We start from the raw sequence: 19,067 nt of genomic DNA, 5'->3' as shown, positions 1-19,067 counted from the left end.
CAGACCAGTGCCCCCCCAACCCCTCCCGGGAGAGGCCAGCCTCTGGCATCCCAGTCTTCAGTTCTCGGGTTGTGTTCCCTTCTCAGCCTGCCTCCCGAGTCTATCCCCGCAGCCCAGAAGAGCTTGTTAAAGGGGGCAATTGTAGAAAGAACAGCCAAACAGAGCCGGAATAGAAGGAATGGAACAAGAGAGCCAGAGAGTCCACCTGCCCACACACCTGGGGCTGGCCACACCTCTGTCTTTAGCTGTGTCTGGGAACCTCTCCTCCCAGGGAGGTTAGATACAGGCCCTGGGGCACTGGTAGGTGGAGGTGGGACCTCAGCCTTGAGGGACAGGAAAGAGTTAACTCTCCCTGGATCTGTGGGAGGAATCAGCAGCTCACCCCAGGGAGATGCAAGCCCAGGACTCTCTGGTACCTTCTTGAGTCTGATGTCCCTCTTCCTCCTCCTCCCGTCTCCATCTGGGAAACAGTGGGAGAAGAAGCTGGGAGCCCTCATCATCCACGTCTCTGGGGTGTCATTTAATATGGCCGGTAATCATCACCAACTGGTTCATTAACTCATGACTACTCTTGTCAGGCCTGGATATGTCTTCCTCTTCCCCCTCCTCCGCTTCCTGCCCCCCCCCCCCACACACACACAGTGAGAATGCTGGGAACAGACAAACACCAGTTCTAGTCACATCCAACCCCAATGCACACCGCTGACCCTCTAGTTCAGCTGGGTGGCGGGAGACAGGATGGAGGCAACCATCGGTCCAGAGGGCAAATCTGTAACACTGAGACCTCACAACATCATAATCTGAAGAAGAAGCCTGGAGGGCAAATCTATGCTGAGAACAGGATCACGGATTCAAACAACCAATGGTAAAGATGCCCCTCCAGACCGAAAGTAGCCGTGGGAGCCAGTGAGAATGAGAGCCAGCGCTTTTTGCTCTGAACACGGAAATGACTTCTGAAAGGGTTTCATGGACTTGGGGATGCTTTGCGTGCTTTTGTGTCAGCTTAGTCCAGTCGATTGACAGAAGGAAGATGCCAAAGTGGGCCTCCGACCTGCCCATGCCCCCTACAGGGCCACGGGATACCTCTTATTTCAAATACCCAGTACTTCCTTCAGACCGGGTGGCATGACTTGGGAATGTGAAAAGGCCTTTCCCGTTGGCCCAGCCAATGCAGGACCACTTTCGAGAGACTGTTGGGTCTGTGTAGCCCTTAGGAAGGCCACACCGGCCCACAAGCAGTGCGGAGGGAGGAGGCCCCCACCTGGTATTCCCCTTCCCTCCAGGCTTAGGTAATGAGAGCATTGTTGGGTCTGGGCTCAGGCTGGCCCCTGACCCCTCCCTGAATCAGAAGCAAAGTCCACAGAACCTTACACCCGTTGCCAGGGCAGGCCGGCAGGTCCATTGGAGATAAGGGCTACTACACACTTTGGACTTCATGGCCAGAGGACAGCGACGGTGCTGAGGATCCCCAGGCCCTTCCTGATTCCAGGCTGGCTCTCCTCTCTGGTTAACGGTCTAGGACAGGCAAGAAGGACCAGAGTGCATAGGGAAGGGTACCTGCCACAAGTCACTTGGTCATTACCCTCACCACCTCCGCCTAGCGGCACCCAACCTCTCATTTACCCCTCATTACGCTGGCGCCTGGCAGGGGTCTGGCCGGGAAGGGAGGACGCGCTGGTGACCCGCGGGTGGAAGAGGTTCCAGCCCCAAGCCCCGACCAGGTGGCGCATGGCTGGCTAGTTCAGGAGCAACAGAAAAGGAGAGGGCGCACACCACGGAGTGAGAGCTCTTGGCCCGGGGATGGTTGGTGGCTGTGTCCGGGAGTCCGGCTCCCTGTCCTCCCCGCCTAGGTGACCACGACAGCGGCGCAGCACCGGCCGCAGGGAGAGGGAGGTGCCAGCCCGTGTCCCGCCCCTCTGCCTCCACCTTCGCCTCTCCTCCCGGCCCCGTGCAGCCCGGTCCCGCGGGCCGCTCGGTCCCAGTCCCAGGCTGGGATAGAGGGGCTGCCATCACCCAGGAGGCTGACAACGACCCCGAGTCCCACCGGCCCCAGCAGGCATTGAGGACAACGGAAGCCGGGACACCTGCGTGCACAGGTGAGCGCTGGGAGGGCGGGTGCCCGGCGGGCAGGGAACCGGGAACTTGGTTTAGGGTCGCAGGGCCTAAGAAGGAGGAGGGGAAGAGGCAGGGAAAGAGGGAGAGAGAAAAGCTGGGGTTGAGAAAGGATGGCAGGGATATTAAAGGGGCGGAGGGGTGGGGGCTGACCTCAGGGGCAGGACTGTTGGCTGCGGGGAGCAGGGGGGCGGGAGACAGAAAGAGCAACCTCCTCTTTGCCTAAGTCAGAGAAACTTGGGGGAGAGAGGAGCCAAAGGCCCACTTGGTGGGAAACCTGTCCCTGTGTAGTGTTCTTGAACCCAACGCCCATTAAGGGCCTCTTCCTTCCAGGCCCTGCCTACTGGAAGGGATGGGTCTTCCATCCCGGTTTAGGAAGGAGAGGTGGAGTCCTGCATCTGACTTCCAGCTCCATGGTGGTGTCCTCAGAGGCTGGGAAAGACTGAAGTTAGTGGGAGACCAGAGCGCTGCTTCTGCTAGGCACATCTGTAACGACCCTGTCTCACAGCTATCCCAACTTTACCAGCTCGAGCGTGGCCGTGGGGGTCCAGGTAAGGAGTGTGCAGACTTTTCAGTAAAGGGACAGGAAAAACGTATTGTAAGTTCTCTGACCTCAGATGGGTCTCAGCTGCAACTAACAGAAAAGTAGCCATGGACAGCAAGCCACATAAAGGTGGCGGCTGTACTGTGGTTAAAAACTAGCTGTAACTCATGGGATGAGAGTTGTGTGTATTCACTTTCCCCAAACATTTTTCTTTTTGCTTTTTTTTTTTTAACTATTAAAAAAAAAATCTAAAAGTTGCCAAGCATGATGGAATATGTCTGTGATCGCAGCACTCTAGAAGCTGAGGCAGGGGAATCCAGAGTTGAAAGGCAGCCTAGCCTGAGTTACTGTGTGTTCCAGGCCAACTTGCGTTACTTTATGAGACCCTCCTGTCTCAAACCAGGAAAGAAAATAAAAGCCATTCTGAGCCCATAGTCTGTTCCAACATGGGAGACCCAGTTGGCTGTCCTTAGCCTCACCTCTCCTGTCCACGGAGGTCCTGCCGTGTTGTCAAAGGCAGCACAGGAAAGCAGACTGTATCTCTAGGTACAATAGGACGCCTTCCACCTGGGGCTATTTAGAGTGCTAGAGATTTTCTGTGACCCTTGCTCCCAGCTGCTCTTGAGACTACAACATCCTTTGAGGCCAAAGTGGGAATGTTTCCTAAACGTAAGGCAGATGTTCCTACCCAGCATGCACCTGGACCTGCCCTCCCCCCACCAACTTATAGATAACGCACTCCCCACCTCCCCCCAAGTGAGCACCAGCCGCCCTCTTCTTCCCCGCTCTGACCCCTTCCTTGTCTTTGCTTGTTCTCTGACCTGCAGAGACATTCCTCACTAATCCAGCCTGGACTTTCTGTCTTGCAGAAAAGGGAACCCCCTTTCTCCTGGACATTGGCGTTATGATCCTCTAGGGGTGACCCAGGATAGAAGTAATGCAAGCCTTTGATCCTCCAAATGAGGGCCCCCTCCAAGGCCTGGTTGCTTCCCGAATTGAGACTTATGGGGGCCGTCATTTGACTTCTGCCCAGAGCACTGCTGGGAATATCTATCCCAGAGGAGGCCCTGTATTGGTGAGTCTGCCTGTGCCCGGAAGGTGACCTGGGTGGGGCATGAGGGAGGACACCAAAGCTTTGAAGTCTGTCCCCTTAAAGTTTCACAGGCTGCTCTATTCTTGTCCCTTAACCTCCTCTGCTTTCCGGGGTTGCTGGGAGAGGAGGGCCGTGGCAGGGTCAGGGAACACAGTGGAGCCACACCCACAGAGAAGGGGTTGGAAGGCATTTCTGAGTTACTAGTGCAGTTCGGCAAGGTACGGTGGGAAAGACAGCTCTCAGTCTCTGCTTGTGACGAGTTGGGAGGAGTCAAAAGCTTCCTGAGTCGGGACTGAAGAAGAGCAAAGGTTCTGGGGTGCCCCCTTCTCACCGGGGAGCGGGGTGTGGAGGGAATTGTCTTGGTCCCGCCCCGGGCTCCATTTGCCTGGCCCACTTCCAAGCCTAGTAGAGGAAAGGGGTGTGGAAGCCAGGGCCTAGGCTGCTCCTGCCCTGGTGCTTCCTTAAGAGCAGGTCTACTTCTGGCTGGGGGCATTCCCTGCCTGCCTGAAGGATTCCACCCCTGGAGACGGAAACTATCCAGGCAGAGGGCAGAAAGGGACACTAGGAAGTATGTGGGGTAATTCAGGCCAAGGCAGACAAGGAATGTGACCAGGCCTGCCTTGGGAGGAGACTTGTGGCTAAGGCTTCATCCAACCTCTAACACAGAAGGACAGCAACTCCCAGTGGCATAGGACACTAGCTGCAGCCCCTAGGGAGGAGGCTGCACCTTTGTGAGCTCTCATTCCCACGTGTGAGGGAGGCTAGCTGTCCACAAAAGAATGAAATCAGAACACAGCATGTAGCGTTCACAGTTCCCGGGAGCCCTTGGCACAGAGGGTATGCGTACAGCTGGGTGGGCTGAAGCTGCAGAGCCCAGGCATGTGGGTGCCTGTGCACCTGCTCTGTAAGAGGATCAGCTTCTGCCTCCGGGTTCCCTGAGGAAGCAGGCAGGCATGCCCCTGCCCAGCTGAACTTGCCCTCCCTGGCGGCAGCAACCACTGTGACTCAAAGCAGCGACAACTCACACCAAACTGGTTTGATGAGAGAAGCAAGCCAGCCCAACTTGCAGGAGTGAGGGATAATGTCCAGAGCCAAGCTCAGCCCCTTCTACCTCTCCAGTAGTTCTGGCACTCCCAGAACCGGCCCTGTCTTCTCTTTCCTCAGGACCCTAGTCGCCGACGCGTCCAGCACCATGTCCCTTTTGCCAAGGGCTCTGGCCACTCTCGAGGCCTGCCTCCTCTGATGCCTCGGGAACCAGAGCCAGAGAAGAGGCATGGAGGCCATTTTGGGGTTGGCCCACCTCACTCCCCCAAACTCAAGGTAAGGATTCCCATTACTTCTGTCTCACTGTTCACAACCCCAGCCATGATGGCCTCCAGGGACAGCCTAGCCCAGAAACTCCATGAACTGATCACTGTCAGGGAACCTCTGATTGCAAACACCTTGGAGAATTCAGACAGGCACAGTTCTGTGCAGAAGCCCTCTCAGGAACAGCTCTCAATGTGGCCCATGTGCTGGACCCCATGAACCTAAACGTTTTTGTTTGTTTGTTCTGTTTTATTTTTCAAGACAGGGTTTCATTGTGTAATGGCCTTGGCTGTCCTGGAACTTATTCTATAGACCAGGCTGACCTGGAACTCACAGAGATCCGCCTGCCTCTGCCCCCTCCCCACTCCCCGAGTGCTGGGATTAAAGGTGTGTGTCACCACCACCCAGCTAAGCTAAACTATTAATATTGAACTCCTAGCTTTTGGAAAGTACCAAGTTATGTGCGAGCCAGGGACAATCTACTCATCCCTACTTCCCCCACCAACCTTCACCCCAGCTATGAGCCTGCCATGTCCTCCCACATCACATTAAGGGTAGAGTGGGGCTTAGAATTAATTATTTGTTTCCCACATCATTTGGTACCAAAAACAGTTATAAATTTTAAGATGTGATGCTTCATAAAGATCTCCACTTAGGTCAAGCACGATGATGATGCACATTTATAGTCTCAGCACACAGGAGGCTGAGCTGCATAGTAAGTCTCCATCTAAAAACAAACAAAAATGGTACATTTCATGTCATCATTAACTGAGATAGTGCTTTCTTAAGTCTAGTCCTGGTCTTTACTTGAAGATTTCTTAGTCTGGTGTGTATATCTCAGTAGTAGAGGGCTTGCCTAGCATGCAGAAGGCCTTGGGTTCAATTTATAGCATGACCCAAGACAGGTTTTTTGTTTGTTTGTTTTTTAAGTAAAGAAAATCAATTCTTAAAAACCACTCTGAAAACCCTGCCTCTGCCCCTCACCCTGTTCTGAGTGAGGAAACCTCAAGAAGGCATCGTTCCGGTCAGGGGGATCCCCTCAAACCCCTCTCCCTAGGGATCTTTCTGCAGACAGAAGTGTAACTTCATTTCCTGGGTAATAACAACCCTATTCATGCTGTGCCAGGCACACGCGTGTATGCATGCATGTACACACACAGCCTTTCCAGAGCCTGGGCACCAGATGTTGGGGATGTGTCAGACTGATCCCCTTCTCTGCTCTCCCAGGAAGTCACCAAGGCCCATGAGCTGGAGGTGAGACTACACACATTCAGTATGTTTGGGATGCCCCGTCTGCCACCTGAGGACCGGAGACACTGGGAGATAGGAGAGGGAGGTGACAGTGGCCTGACCATGGAAAAGTCCTGGAAGGAGCTGGTGCTTGGACACAAGGTGGGCTTGACATGGTCTGTGTCCCCATAATGCATCAGACCCTCCTCCACACATGCATATGTGCATCTCACTTCTGCCCTGGGAAAGGCAAAGCCTCGGGATATGGCATCTAGAGGGGAAAGCCTTTGGAGATCTTGTTCAAATCCCAGCTCTGACACCAACTTGTGAGGCCTGGGTTGCAATGGAGGACCTCTCCACGCCTCACTTGCTTCATATGGAAAATGGGGGTGGTGATACCTACAAACTAGAGGGTTGGTTAGGATGAAACAGTCCTGTGTTGAAGGACCTGCTCTTACCAGCGTTCCCCAAGTGAACCAGCACTGTCCTCCTCAGGAGATGAGCCGAGAGTTTTGCCACCAGCAGGAAGCCCTGTGGGAGCTCCTGACCACCGAGCTGAGCTACTTGAGGAAGCTCAAGATCATGACTGACGTGAGCCACCCTCAGCCTCAACCTCATCTCCTCCCTCCCTGGGTCCTTAGAATGATCTCCAGGCCCGGAGCAGAAGGGCTGGGCTGGGGGCTGGAGGGCAAGATTCCAGGCCATGATTTCAGACCTGCTCAGGCTCGGGAAGAGAAGACTGAAGACAGTGGGCTTGGGGAGACCCTGGAGGAGGGAGATCAGGTGCTGAGCCCTGTCTTCCGCCCTGCCTCTAGCTCCTGGCAGCTGGTCTGCTGAATTTGCAGAGAGTGGGGCTGCTGATGGAAGTGAGTGGAAACGCCTCGGCCGGGGCCGGGGCCACAGCCAGCCCTCCAGGCTGTGCAGGCCAAATTCCCACTGCCCCATTTTCTGGGACACCCCTGACTTCCCTGCACTTCCCGTTTGCATTAGACCCCGCCCCCCCCAGCAGGCCGCAGGCCCCTGGTTCCCCTGGTGCCACAGGGGTAGAGGGTCTTCCAGGCCACTGCCAGGGTCTATGCTTCCTCCCCAGCCCTGTCACTGAAGCTAAAAGTCCTTACCTGTCCCTTCCTGGCTGTGACCCCACAAAGGTCTAGTATAAGTCCTGCCCGCTCCTCCAGGTGTCAGCTGAGACCCTGTTTGGAAATATTCCCAACCTGATTAGAGCCCACCGGAGCTTTTGGGAAGAGGTGATGCAGCCCATCCTGGAAGAGACTCGAACCTCTGGCCAGCCTCTGGACCCTGTCAGCTTACAAAATGGCTTCCTGACAGTGAGTGTGGGGAGACCCAAAAAGAGCAGGATGAGGTCAGCCCAAAAGGATCCAGGGGGCACAACTCTAAAATATAGCCTCCTCCATTCCATCCCACGAGTGTGACCGAATCCCTCATGAAATGAAAATGTCCTTACCTTGGGGTCGGACGAGGGTGTGTTCTCACCAGCTGTACAATCGTGCATTTGTTTTACTTTCTCTCTCTCTCTCTCTCTCTCTCTCTCTCTCTCTCTCTCTCTCTCAAGACAGGATCTGGCAATGTTGCCCAGGCTAGCCTCAAATTCAAAATCTTCCTTCCTTAGCTTCCCAAGTGCTGTAATAACAAGTGTGCACTATTTGGCAGCTATAAAATATTAATTATTCCTTTGAGACCCATCAGCAAATAACTAAGTGCAAGAATGAGGCCTAAAGGGCTGGAGAGACGGCTCGGCAGTTAAGAACACTGGCTGCTCATGCAGAGGACCTGGGTTTGTTTCCCAGCACCTACGTGCTAGCTCACAACCACCTGTAACTCTAGTTCAAGGGGACCTGACCTAACCTCTAAGAGAACTAGACATGCAAACGCGCGGGCACACACACACACACACACACACACACACACACACACACACACACGATGCGTGTGCATATGCGAGTGTGCATGCAGACGAAACACTCAAACACATAAAATAACATTTTTAAAACTGTCTCTTAAAGAATGATGTCTAAGCAAGAAGATTCCTGGGAGGACTTAGTTGGGGCCGGAGGGGTTGATAAAAGGCCACAGGGGCACTGAGTATGGAGTGGTAAGAGAAAAAGAACAGCTGGGTCTAGACTTTTTCTATAGTGTTTCTAGGCTGGCAGAAAACACTGGGATAAAGCCAGGGGGTGAGGGCAGTTTCCTGGGAGCCCCCCCCCCCACTTCCTTCTGAGCAGGGCTTCTGAAGATAACTTTTAGGTCATAGAAATAGGAGCCCCAGTGTCCCAAAAACAGTCGAGTTGAATTATTGATAGGAAGAGAGCAAGTCCTAAGGAGCAGGCACAGCCAGTGCCGCAGACAGAGTGAACTCCAGGGGTAGCCAGGGCCTGACTCTCGGGGTGTCTTTTCTCCTCTGGAGCACAAAATGAGGGGTCCTGGCTCTGGGGGACATCCCGGGAGGTAGAGGCTGGCTGGGGCTTCATTGGGGGCTGTGTGAGGCTCTCTCCTCAGCCTGCAGCCATCTTCTACGGCCAGTCTATTCACCACCCTCTTCGGTCTGCCCTGTATCTGTCTCTCCAGTTTGGCCAGCGGTTCCTGCCGTATGTTCAGTACTGCCTACGAGTGAAGCAGACCATGGCTTATGCCCGGGAGCAGCAAGACACGAACCCATCATTCCACACTTTCGTGCAGGTGGGGTGCCGTGGAACATAGAGGCTGGAGGGGTTCAACTGCACAGCCAGGTCATGCCAGGCTGCAGTTGGGGTGCAAGGCTGAGGCAGGAGGAGGGTCCCTGCAGACTCCTGAGCTCCACCCACCTCCCCTACAGTGGTGTGAGAAACACAAACGCTCAGGAAGGCAGACGCTGGGTGACTTGCTCATCAAACCCCACCAGCGCATCACCAAGTACCCACTGTTGCTGCAGGCTGTACTCAAGAGAAGCCCCGAGCCCCGAGCCCAAGAGGCCCTGAACGCCATGGTAGGTACTCAGGTGAGGCTACGGCCCTTGTGTGTGTGTGTGGGGGGGGGGTACTGGTGGGTGAGGGGTTAAGACTATCTCCAGAGATCCCTGGGTTCTCATTCCTCACACAGTACTGACGCACGAGGCCTATTTTAGAGTGCTGTAGCTGCCGTTGGGTGGGATAGGCTGGGCTCAGCTAGGCTTCTTCTGCTCCTCACATCCCAAGATTGCAGCTGTGGAGTCCTTCCTGCGACATATAAATGGACAGGTCCGCCAGGGTGAAGAGCAGGAGAGCTTGGTGGCTGCGGCTCAGCGCATAGGACCCTATGAGGTGCTAGAGCCCTCCAACGAGGAGGTGGAGAAGGTGAGGAATGGGGCTCCAGGAAAGCAGATAAAGGAGAAGCCTGGCCGGGAGAGGACAGAGGCTAACACACTCTGTACCTGAGTGCCACAGCTGGGTGTGCCCATGATTCCTTCCTGTGGGAGGTGCCCAAAGGGCAAATGAGAAGACTGAAGAGGGGACCCCGGGGTGTTTGCTGTGGCTCCAGGTACAGAAAGGATGGGCTGGTGGCTGCACAAGGAGCCACCCTGGGTTGAGATGGAGAGGCACATGGATGTGGCGCCCTGATCCCTTTCCTGCTTCCTCTGTTCCCTCAGAACCTGCGTCCGTTTTCTACCCTGGATCTCATGACCCCTATGTTGGGGGTTGCCCAGGAGCACACCAGGCAGCTGCTGCTGGAAGGACCCGTGCGCGTGAAGGAAGGGCGAGAAGGGAAGGTGAGGGTGGAGCAGGGCGTGGAAGGACCCGGATGAGAGGCCAGCAAGCTGGACACAGGGCTGGGAGAGGTGGCTGGGTGGGAGCATTTGCTCTTCAGGCCTGAGGACCCGGGCATGGGGAGATGACTGAGCAGTTGAGGTCACTGGCTGCTCTTGCAGCGGACCCAGATTCAGTTCCCAGCACCTACACGGCAGCTCCCCACAGTCTATAACTCTAGCTCAAGCATCTGACACCTCTTCTGACCTCCCTAGGCACTGCATACATGTGGTGTGCAGACACATACATGAAGGCAAAATACACATACACATCAAATAAAAAAATAGAGATCTTTCAGCTGGGCGGTGGTGGCGCACGCCTTTAATCCCAGTACTCGGGAGGCAGAGGCGGGTGGATCTCTCTGAGTTTGAGGCCAGCCTGGGCTACAGAGTGAGATCTAAGACAGCCAGGGCTACCATAGTGAAACCCTGTCTCAAAAAAACAAAAAACAAAAAAAAAAAAAAAAAAAGAAACAAACACATTTAAAAAAAAACAATTGTATCTATGAGTGTAAACCTGCACATGCCTGCTGCCTGCAGGGACCACCAGAGGGTGTCAGATCCTCCGGAGCTGGAGTTATAGATGGTTGTGAGTCTCTGTGTGGGCCCTGGCAGTAGGACTCAGGTTTTCTGCAAGCACTTTTTTTTTGTTTGTTTGTTTGTTTTTGTTTTTCGAGACAGGGTTTCTTTGTGTAGCTTTGGAGCCTGTCCTGGATCTCACTTTGTAGACCAGGCTGGCCTCAAACTCACAGAGATCCACCTGGGTCTGCCTCCCGAATGCTAGGAAACACCCATTACTAAAATAAAACAAGTGTTTAAAAAAGAAAGAAAGAGGGGCTAGAAAGATGGCTCAGAGGTTAAGAGCACCGACTGCTCTTCCAGAGGTCCTAAGTTCAATTCCCAGCAACCACATGGTGGCTCACAACCATCTGTAGTGAGATCTGGAGCCCTCTTCTGGCCTGCAGTCATACATGCAAGCAGAACACTTGTACATAATAAACAAACAAATAAATAAATCTTTTTTAAAAAGAGAGAGAGAGAGAAAGAGAAAGGAAGGAAGGAAGGAAGGAAGAAAGAAAGAAAGAAAGAAAGAAAGAAAGAAAGAAAGAAAGAAAGAAAGAAAGAAAGAAAGAAAGAAAGAAAGAAAGAAAGAAAGAAAAAGCTGGGCATGGCTGCTTGCATCTATAGCCCCAAGATGGTTGATTAGAACAAGCAGATCCCAAGAGCTCCCTGGCCAGGCAACCTCATCTCAAAGCAATAAGGTGGGAATGATAGAGCAAGACACCCAGCATCCTGTTCTCTCCTGCATGTGGGTACACTGTTGCAAACACCCACACAGGCACTTACATATACTACACTCGTAATACACAACACGCCCAAGGTAGCAATAGAACAAAGTGTGGTGGGCTGGGCAAAAGGACATGGTTCTGGGCCTGCCTGAACACCAGTTGTGTGAGTGACCTTGAGCCAGACCTGTTGTCTACCTATAAATCAAGAGATGGGACCAAGTCTATACCCTCCCAGCACCCCATAGCACTGCCAGGGTCCCGGCCCAGCCCTCCCCTGGCTCTGGCTGACCCTGCCTCTTTCTCCCGCAGCTGGATGTGTACCTGTTCCTCTTCTCTGACGTGCTCCTGGTAACCAAGCCTCAACGCAAGGCAGACAAGGCCAAGGTCATCCGTCCCCCTCTCATGCTGGAGAAACTTGTGTGCCGACCACTACGAGACCCCTGTATGTCTCTCCTACCAGAGGAGGAAGGGTCGGGATTGGGGTCCGATAAGGCCCAGTCCTTAAAGCAGAGCTTCTTCTCCGTGCAGACAGCTTCCTGCTGATCCACCTCACTGAATTCCAGTGTGTCTCCAGTGCCCTCACTGTGCACTGTCCCAGCTCAGCAGATCGTGCACGGTGGCTGGAGAAGACCCTGAAGGCTCAGGTAGGGGGCAGTCAGGCTCGGAGAGGGGTGAGCACACACCCCTGGAGCTCAGAAGGGCGAAGGAGGGCAGAGAGGCTGGGCTGACTTGACCAGACTTGGGTGCCTTCCAGAGGAGGACAGAGTCTAAGGAAGCCTATAGCCAGCTACTGACCCAGCCCAAGACGGGGTACACCCTAATGTCCACACAGAAACAATGAATTTCTAAACTTTATCAGACACCCCGGGGGACGCTTTCTGGGGACAGATGCTAGGGATGGGTGCCAGGGAATCAGAAGGAATGAACACAGCATTCCTGCCCTGCAGGAATCTGGGCTGCAGCTCATTAGGGTAATCAGAGAACAAATAACAGAGCAAATACCCAGAAGACAGCAAGAGAGAAAGGGGCCGTGCCTTCTGCCCCACCTCTCTGCTGGAAAAGCCTGTGCTGAGGGAGATTAGGGGAGGAGCCATGGCATCAGAATATGCCAAATACAAAAATCCAGAAATAAGTCACAGTCTGGTGTGTGGAGAGAACCACTGAGCTAGGAGAGCATCAAGTTGGTCCCATCTCTCACTTTATAGGCAGGGGACAGGGTTGGCCCAAGGCCATACAAACTCTAGAGCTCAGCCGGGACCATGTCATGTCCTCTTACCCTGACACACTTTCTCCCATCGCTGCTGTGTGTGTGTGTGTCTGTCTGTCTGTCTGTCATGTATTATGTGTGTGGTGTATGCATATAACTATGTGGGTGTGTGGGTGGGTGCACCACCGTGTGTATGTGCAGGACAGAGCAGGATGACTGCTTGACAATGCCGGGGTGTGACATATAAATGTGGGTCTAGGAGATTATGCCACAGGATTGTGCCCATCTCTAAGGCCCTGCCTAGAGCCTGAACTTTGTCCCACAGACGACATGGAGCCAGTGGAGGTTTTAAACAGTGATGGAAGCAAATTTATATGATAAAAGCAGGAGTTCAGTAAAAAAGAGAGCCATCAGTAAAACTGTGATAGTTTCTACACATTTCACGGCTGAAACTGAGCTAGAGTGTCGCTCCATGGGAGAGCATATGGTTAGCATGAATAAGACCCTGGCACAGATGGAGCCACGGATCCACACAAAACAAGTAGTCCAGAAACAGAGTCCCTCACAATTCTGGAGGCCACAAGTTCAAAATCAAGGTGTTGACAGAACTGGTTTCCTGCCCAGGTTCTAGGGGAGAGTCTGTGACTCTTCCCAACTATTGGTGGCTTCAGTGCCCTGGACTTGGAGGAGCAACCCCCACCACCCATCTCTGGCTTTCCCCTTGGTATACTGGTGTCCAAATTTCCTCCCTTTCTTATGAAGACGGCCAACGCCCACTTCAGAGTGCACCATCTGAGATTACCACCTCGGGTACTTTCACATCTTGAAAGACCCTTTTCCTAACCAAAGGCGGGCACATCTGTGGCTTCTGGGGGTTAGGTTGCAGACCTAGCTTTCTCCAGGCTGTCAGTCAACCCACTGTGAGAGAGGAATGGCAAGGAGAGATGGAGATTTGAGTTAGGCTAGTTTTGTCTTGTTTGTTGGCAGAGCTGGGGCTCAAACCCTGGGTCTTTCCTATACCATGACAGGACTTGACCTTGAGCTCCATCCCCAGCCACAGGGAGTACTATGTACATGTATGTACTTGTGTGGGTGGGTGGGTGCATGTATGTGCACAGCTGTATTTACATCACTACATCTGTAATTGGTCTTTTACCACCCAGTTTTCTGAAATTTCTCCCTTCCTTTGGTTCCCAATCTTAGAACAACCTTTCTCCCACATTCTCCTTTTGGAAACTTACTGGTGTTCATATGCAGAATGACAGCCCCTGATAGTCTCTGCAGGGTGACAGAGCGTCAGTTCCGCTCTGTGACCAAACTTATACCCAGGGCTCAGATTTTTTTCTTCTTTCCTTGCAGAAATGTCAGTGAGGTATCTCCCTTGAGGTTACAGAGGTTGCTCATGCTTTAACAGAAAATGAGCTTGCCCGGTGGGGGTGGGGAGACTTAGTGGCTGGGAAGAGGAAAAGGAACTGATGAGGGAAAAAAAAGAGCCCTCGGAGGTACAGGCCAAGAAATGAAAGTGGAGCCAATTGAAGCCAAGAAGAAGACTTAGAGGAGAACCCAGAGCCCACCCTGTGTTCTTGGCAAGTTACTTCCCCTTTTAAGCCTGGCCTGCCACCTGGGAGGGGACAGTGACAGCCAGCAAGCCAGTGTCTTGGCCTGAGGCCCCGCGCTTGGTGGTGTTCCACAAGTGTGTGTCATTGTTCTGCTTATGGGAAAGGGGTGAACTAGCTGAGAACTATAATCCCAGCACCTAGAAAGCTGAAGCAGGAGGGTCATGAGTTCCGGGCTAGCCTGGGCTACACAGCAAGTTCTGGATCTGAGTTGCATAGAAAGACCTAGTCTCACAAAACAAAGAAGAGGAAGGAGGAGGAGGAGAAAGGCGTGGGAGGAGGTGTGGGGCTGGAAGAAGGCACTGGTGTGGTGGCCGAGAGAGGCAAGGGACACCACTTACAGATCCCTTGCTACCCAATGCTGGGAGAATGTGGTATGCCCAAGGACCTGCAAAGAGCAGAAGCATTCTATCTTGGGAATTCTCCACAGGACTCTTGCTCTGGAGCCCCCTCTTTCTTCACTGGGGGGCACCACACTCTAGCTCTTTCTCTCCTATACCACCCACCTATAGCCAAGAAGACTCCCACTGGGGAGGCTTTGAGGCAGCTGGAAGCCCTGTGCTCTGCAGCCTAGGATCCCCCACTCTGCTCTTCCTGGGGAGGGACAGGGACAAGCTCAGTGGAGATGCTGCCCCCAGCTATGCCTCAAAGACTCCTTTGTTTCTTCTCATTCTTTCCTTCCACACCACAGCCCTGTCCTGGGCATCCCATCACACCCCATCACAAACTCAAACTTGGGGCCTGTGGGGCAAAGGGCATCTCCCTGCAACCAACTGGCTGTGCAGCCCATCGCCATCTTTTTCTCCGCTTCACACTGAGCTGAAAGATGACGCCTGATGAAGAGGGACATGGGAACTGGCCCAACATGCTAGCTTCCTGCCTCCAGGTCTCTCCTCTGTTCAGTGACTGGGAAGCCAGGGGAAGGACAATCGGAACTGTCCACTTGATATAACTTTCCTATGCCTGCTGAACCCTCCTCCAATATGTCTTGTCCTAACCCAGCCGCCCCATGCTCCTACAGAGCTTTGCAGAAGCCTAGGAGCCCCAGGGCTTCTGGCTCACATTCCCTTAGCTAACAAGAAAGTACAAATATGGAGCCACCAGGCTAGCCTAGCATCAGTCAGAACAGAGCATTGTATGGGGTTGGGGTGGACACTTGAGGTCCCTACTCTATGCCAGATGCAGCCCCTTAGTAGCTGCTGTGATGGGGATGCCAGGGAAAGGAGATAGAAGACTCCAGCTACAAGACTTCCTTCCTTCCTTCCTTCCTTCCTTCCTTCCTTCCTTCCTTCCTTCCTGCTTGCTTACTTTCTGAGATGGGGTTTCACTGTATAGTTCTGGCTGACCTGGAACTCTCTATGTAGACTAGGCTGGCCTCAAACTCAGAGATCCACCTGCTTCAGGTGGATCCACTGTGATCCAAATGCTGGGATCATGCCCAGCCTATGGCCATTTCTTTACCAGCTACGAAGCACTTCAATATTTTGTTTTGGGTTGTTGTTGGTTTTTTTTTGTTTTGTTTTGTTTTTTAGCAGTCTTTTTTTTAAAGATTCATTTATTTATTATGTATACAATGTTCTGTCTGCATGTATACCTACAAGCCAGAAGAGGGCACCAGATCTCATTATTGATGGTTGTGAGCCACCATGTGGTTGCTGGGAATTGAAATCAGGACCTTAGGAAGAACAGCCAGTGCTCTTAACCTCTGAGCCATCTCTCCAGTCCTTCAGTATTTTCTTAGCCACACCTATGAATACTGATGCCCATTCTGCCCATAGCAGCCACCTCTAGCCTCATGCCAAGCCTCCCCCTACCACCTACTCTGTGTGTGTGTCCTCAGGCTCTGCTGTCTCCCCCTACACAATCCTCCTGTGGTGACTCGTGGCCCATCAAGGCTGCCTTTGTGGAGCTTGCAGTCACTGAACTAGGAATTACAGAGCATCCTCACTCAGCTCTCCTCTCCACTTGCCTCCTTGGCCAGGAGCTGCATCTAAAGCCAGTCTTGGCAGCTGTAAACTGAGCTCATGGCCATGCTTTCCACACTGTAGGGTGATGGTGTGTGACAAAGCATCCCATGCATGTGGAGGTACTTTGCAAGCCATCTCTCAGCTGTCACTGCTTTATTCTGTATGAAAACTCCGAAGAAGGAACACAGACATGTGTCATCTTCTCTTCCATCTTGGGACAGCTTTGCTTTTACACCCGTCTAAGGGAGAGAAGAGCCCTCAGCATAGGACAGGCATATCCCTGCTCCTCCTACCTTCAGGATAGAGGCCAAGACAATAGGAGAGGAATGTGCCCCAAAGAGCAACCTGAGGACCAGTATGGTTCAGAGCCATCGCAGCACCTCATCCCAGGCATGGAGAGCTTCCTAAGAGACAAGGAGCATCCCTGGAGGCAGGAAAAGCAGGCACATGATAGGGGAGGAAAGGGACTTTCTGTCCTCCCCAGTTGCCTCCAGCACCAGCTCTGCAGCTTGATGCCACCACGTCTTGGCACCACTGTGCTCCCTTCCTGTAAGAATACTCCTAAAGTGATCACTAGCCTTCTGGTTCTCCTTTCTTGGTAGGAAAGGAAGTGTAAACACCTGTGCCTCAGAGGAGTGTTGGGAAAAGTAAAGATACCATTGGTAAAGCCCTTAGTACAGTGTCCAGCACACAGCAAGTGCTCAATAAATGAGAGCTCACGGTAATGGAAGTTCCTCCCCAGGCCACTCTGCAGAAGCTGAAAGCTGAGGAGTATGTTCAACAGAAGAGGGGGCTCCTGGCCATCTATCGCAACCAGGGCAGGGAGTCCCCCAGCACCAGACCCTCCACTCCTTCCCCAGAGGACTCTCAGAGCATTGCAGACGGGAGGTAAGACTCAAGGAGGGGGCCGCAGGTGGGGAGGAGGGGGGAGAAATTTAAAAGGCCCGAGATGAGTCAGTACAGCCTTGGGGGACCTGGTGTGGGTACAGGAACGCCAGCAGCAGCTCTGAGTGGAACAGGTGGGTAGCCATCATGTGAAGGGATGTGTGGGGCAGGGTGGGCACAGGGCAAAGGAAGCAGAAACATGGCGTGTGAGCTCCCTGTGAGGAGCAGGCTCAGCAGTGAAGGTGGATATGGATTCTCAGACTATCAACACTTCCAGGACACAGCAAGTTCAAATCCCCAGAGTGTAAGAGGTTCATCCAGGATGATACAGCTGCTTAGCAACATGCTTTTAGAGAAAAGGACCCCCCCCCCCACTGGACTCAGTCAGCAAATATGAGACCAGTTGCTTGATGTGAGGTCTGAACCAGGTGCTGTGGATAGAATAGCTCAGAGGCAGCCCAAGCTCTTTTTGTTTTTGTTTTTAAGACATGTAGCTCGGGCTGATCTTGAACTCATGACATTCCTCCTGAGCAACCACACCCAGCTTAGCTCAGAGTCTCATCTTTTTCTTTTTAAAATATGGAACTCTTCGTAAATTGCATGACCTTGCACAGGGACTGTAATCTTCTGTGTGTAATTCCAATTTCAGTAGATGTACTGAGTAAAAGAAGTAAGTACCCAGGTCTTTCATAGAGCACAGTTCTAGCCAGGGAGGTGGCGAAAACAATCAGTGTCATGTGAAGAGACAGGACGGCATTGGAGAAGGGGAGATTTCTGAGTGGAGTAATGGGTAAGACTTCCTGGGCTTCAATTTGATCCTCATTATCTCGGTCTGACTTTCTGCTGTTAACCATAGGACTTTGGAGCTCAGCATCGTCCCCCGCCTAGTGGTGACAGAAGACACGGATGAAGATGCCCCCTCTGTGCCTGATGACACCTCGGACTCTGGCTATGGCACCTTGATTACAAGCTCCCCCAAGAACTCTCACTCCCCGCTGAACAGGCTCCGGTCCAAAGCTCTTCGTAGGGACCCTCGTCTTACCTTCTCCACCCTGGAACTCCGAGATGTTCCTTTGCGGCCCCAGCCTCCTGACCCCCAAGCTCCCCAGCGACGAAGTGCCCCAGAATTGCCTGAAGGGATCCCGAGAGGAGGCAGTCTCCCCAGGAGAGCCCCCCCAGCCTGGTCTGAGGAGGAAGATGAGACTTTGACCACACAGAATGTGGTGGCAGAAACCCTGAACAGGGCACAACGGCGCAGCCCGCTCCCCCACTCTCCCACCCATACTGACTCTGCTGAGGAAAGCCCCTGGGAGTCCTCAGATGAAGAAGAGGGACCTCTATGCCCTGGACTCCGCCCCCGCCCCATGCGGGCTGAGGATATGCTCAGGGAGATAAGGGAGGAGCTGGCCACCCAAAGGATCGAGGGAGCCTCGGAACCTGGGGATGGCAAGCCCCGGAAGCTGACTCGAGCCCAGTTGCAGAGAATGAGAGGGACCCACATCATACAGCTGGACACCCCTCTGTCCACATCGTAAGTGCAGGAGGGAACTACTATGGGACAAGAGGGCAGGGACCAACACAGGGAAGGGCACTCAGCTGTAACTGTCCCCACTCCTGTTGCTTGGCCTCGACCTAATGGAGCTATCTCCTTCCTTTACAGAGAAGTGTGAGGAATGCCGAGGTCCTTTGGCACATCTCCTAGAGGAACCGTCTCCCCAAGAGTGCTGGTCACCACCCTCCCCCTGGACTCTACCTCAAGGACCCACTTCAATCCAAGCCTGACCCAGGCACCCGCCTCCTGCTCTGAGAACTGTACATTGGTGTCTCACAGACACATCTCTGAGCCCTACATAAAAGTGCCCAAGAAACATGGCTGTTTGGTCAACCACGCTTGGTCGACACGGTGGGAGGAGGGAAACATGGGCACCCCATGGGGTCGTGTTGCAGTCTGTTAGCTAGCAGGATGGCGGGGCTTCCCATGCTACTTTACAGGTTCTGGGCTCTGCCCAGCCTCTCCTATCCACAGACCACTCTTTCC

General features: G+C 53.3%; 1 protein-coding gene and 1 non-coding gene across 2 annotated transcripts; one reads left to right on the top strand and one right to left on the bottom strand.

The window, feature by feature from the left end:
• The first annotated feature begins 1,941 nt into the window (after window positions 1-1,941).
• On the top strand, window positions 1,942-18,901 carry Plekhg6 (pleckstrin homology and RhoGEF domain containing G6). The gene is made up of 17 exons (XM_036182480.1): window positions 1,942-2,096; window positions 2,446-2,663; window positions 3,526-3,731; window positions 4,914-5,069; window positions 6,285-6,449; window positions 6,783-6,878; window positions 7,103-7,153; window positions 7,466-7,615; window positions 8,874-8,984; window positions 9,121-9,270; window positions 9,479-9,616; window positions 9,910-10,029; window positions 11,664-11,796; window positions 11,883-11,998; window positions 16,887-17,032; window positions 17,886-18,560; window positions 18,690-18,901. The coding sequence occupies exons 3-17, from the start codon at window positions 3,594-3,596 to the stop codon at window positions 18,697-18,699; spliced, it is 2,355 nt and encodes a 784-aa protein (XP_036038373.1). The 5' UTR covers window positions 1,942-2,096; window positions 2,446-2,663; window positions 3,526-3,593; the 3' UTR covers window positions 18,700-18,901.
• On the bottom strand, window positions 17,603-17,707 carry LOC118580955. The gene has a single exon (XR_004944605.1). It is a non-coding gene; the product is annotated as a U6 spliceosomal RNA (small nuclear RNA).
• Window positions 18,902-19,067: the final 166 nt, after the last annotated feature.

Source organism: Onychomys torridus, chromosome 3, assembly GCF_903995425.1.
Source record: "Onychomys torridus chromosome 3, mOncTor1.1, whole genome shotgun sequence".
NCBI lineage: Eukaryota > Metazoa > Chordata > Mammalia > Rodentia > Cricetidae > Onychomys > Onychomys torridus.
Note: the sequence above shows the minus strand (reverse complement) of the source record. Positions and strands in the feature narration are given on the sequence as shown.

Bases quoted from the DNA above. Each gene is read 5' to 3' on its own strand.
- Plekhg6 (XM_036182480.1), top strand. From the start codon at position 3,594: ATGCAAGCCTTTGATCCTCCAAATGAGGGCCCCCTCCAAGGCCTGGTT. The intron at 5,070-6,284 runs GTAAGGATTCCC...CTGCTCTCCCAG, and splicing joins CTCACTCCCCCAAACTCAAG to GAAGTCACCAAGGCCCATGA. The intron at 7,616-8,873 runs GTGAGTGTGGGG...CTGTCTCTCCAG, and splicing joins TACAAAATGGCTTCCTGACA to TTTGGCCAGCGGTTCCTGCC.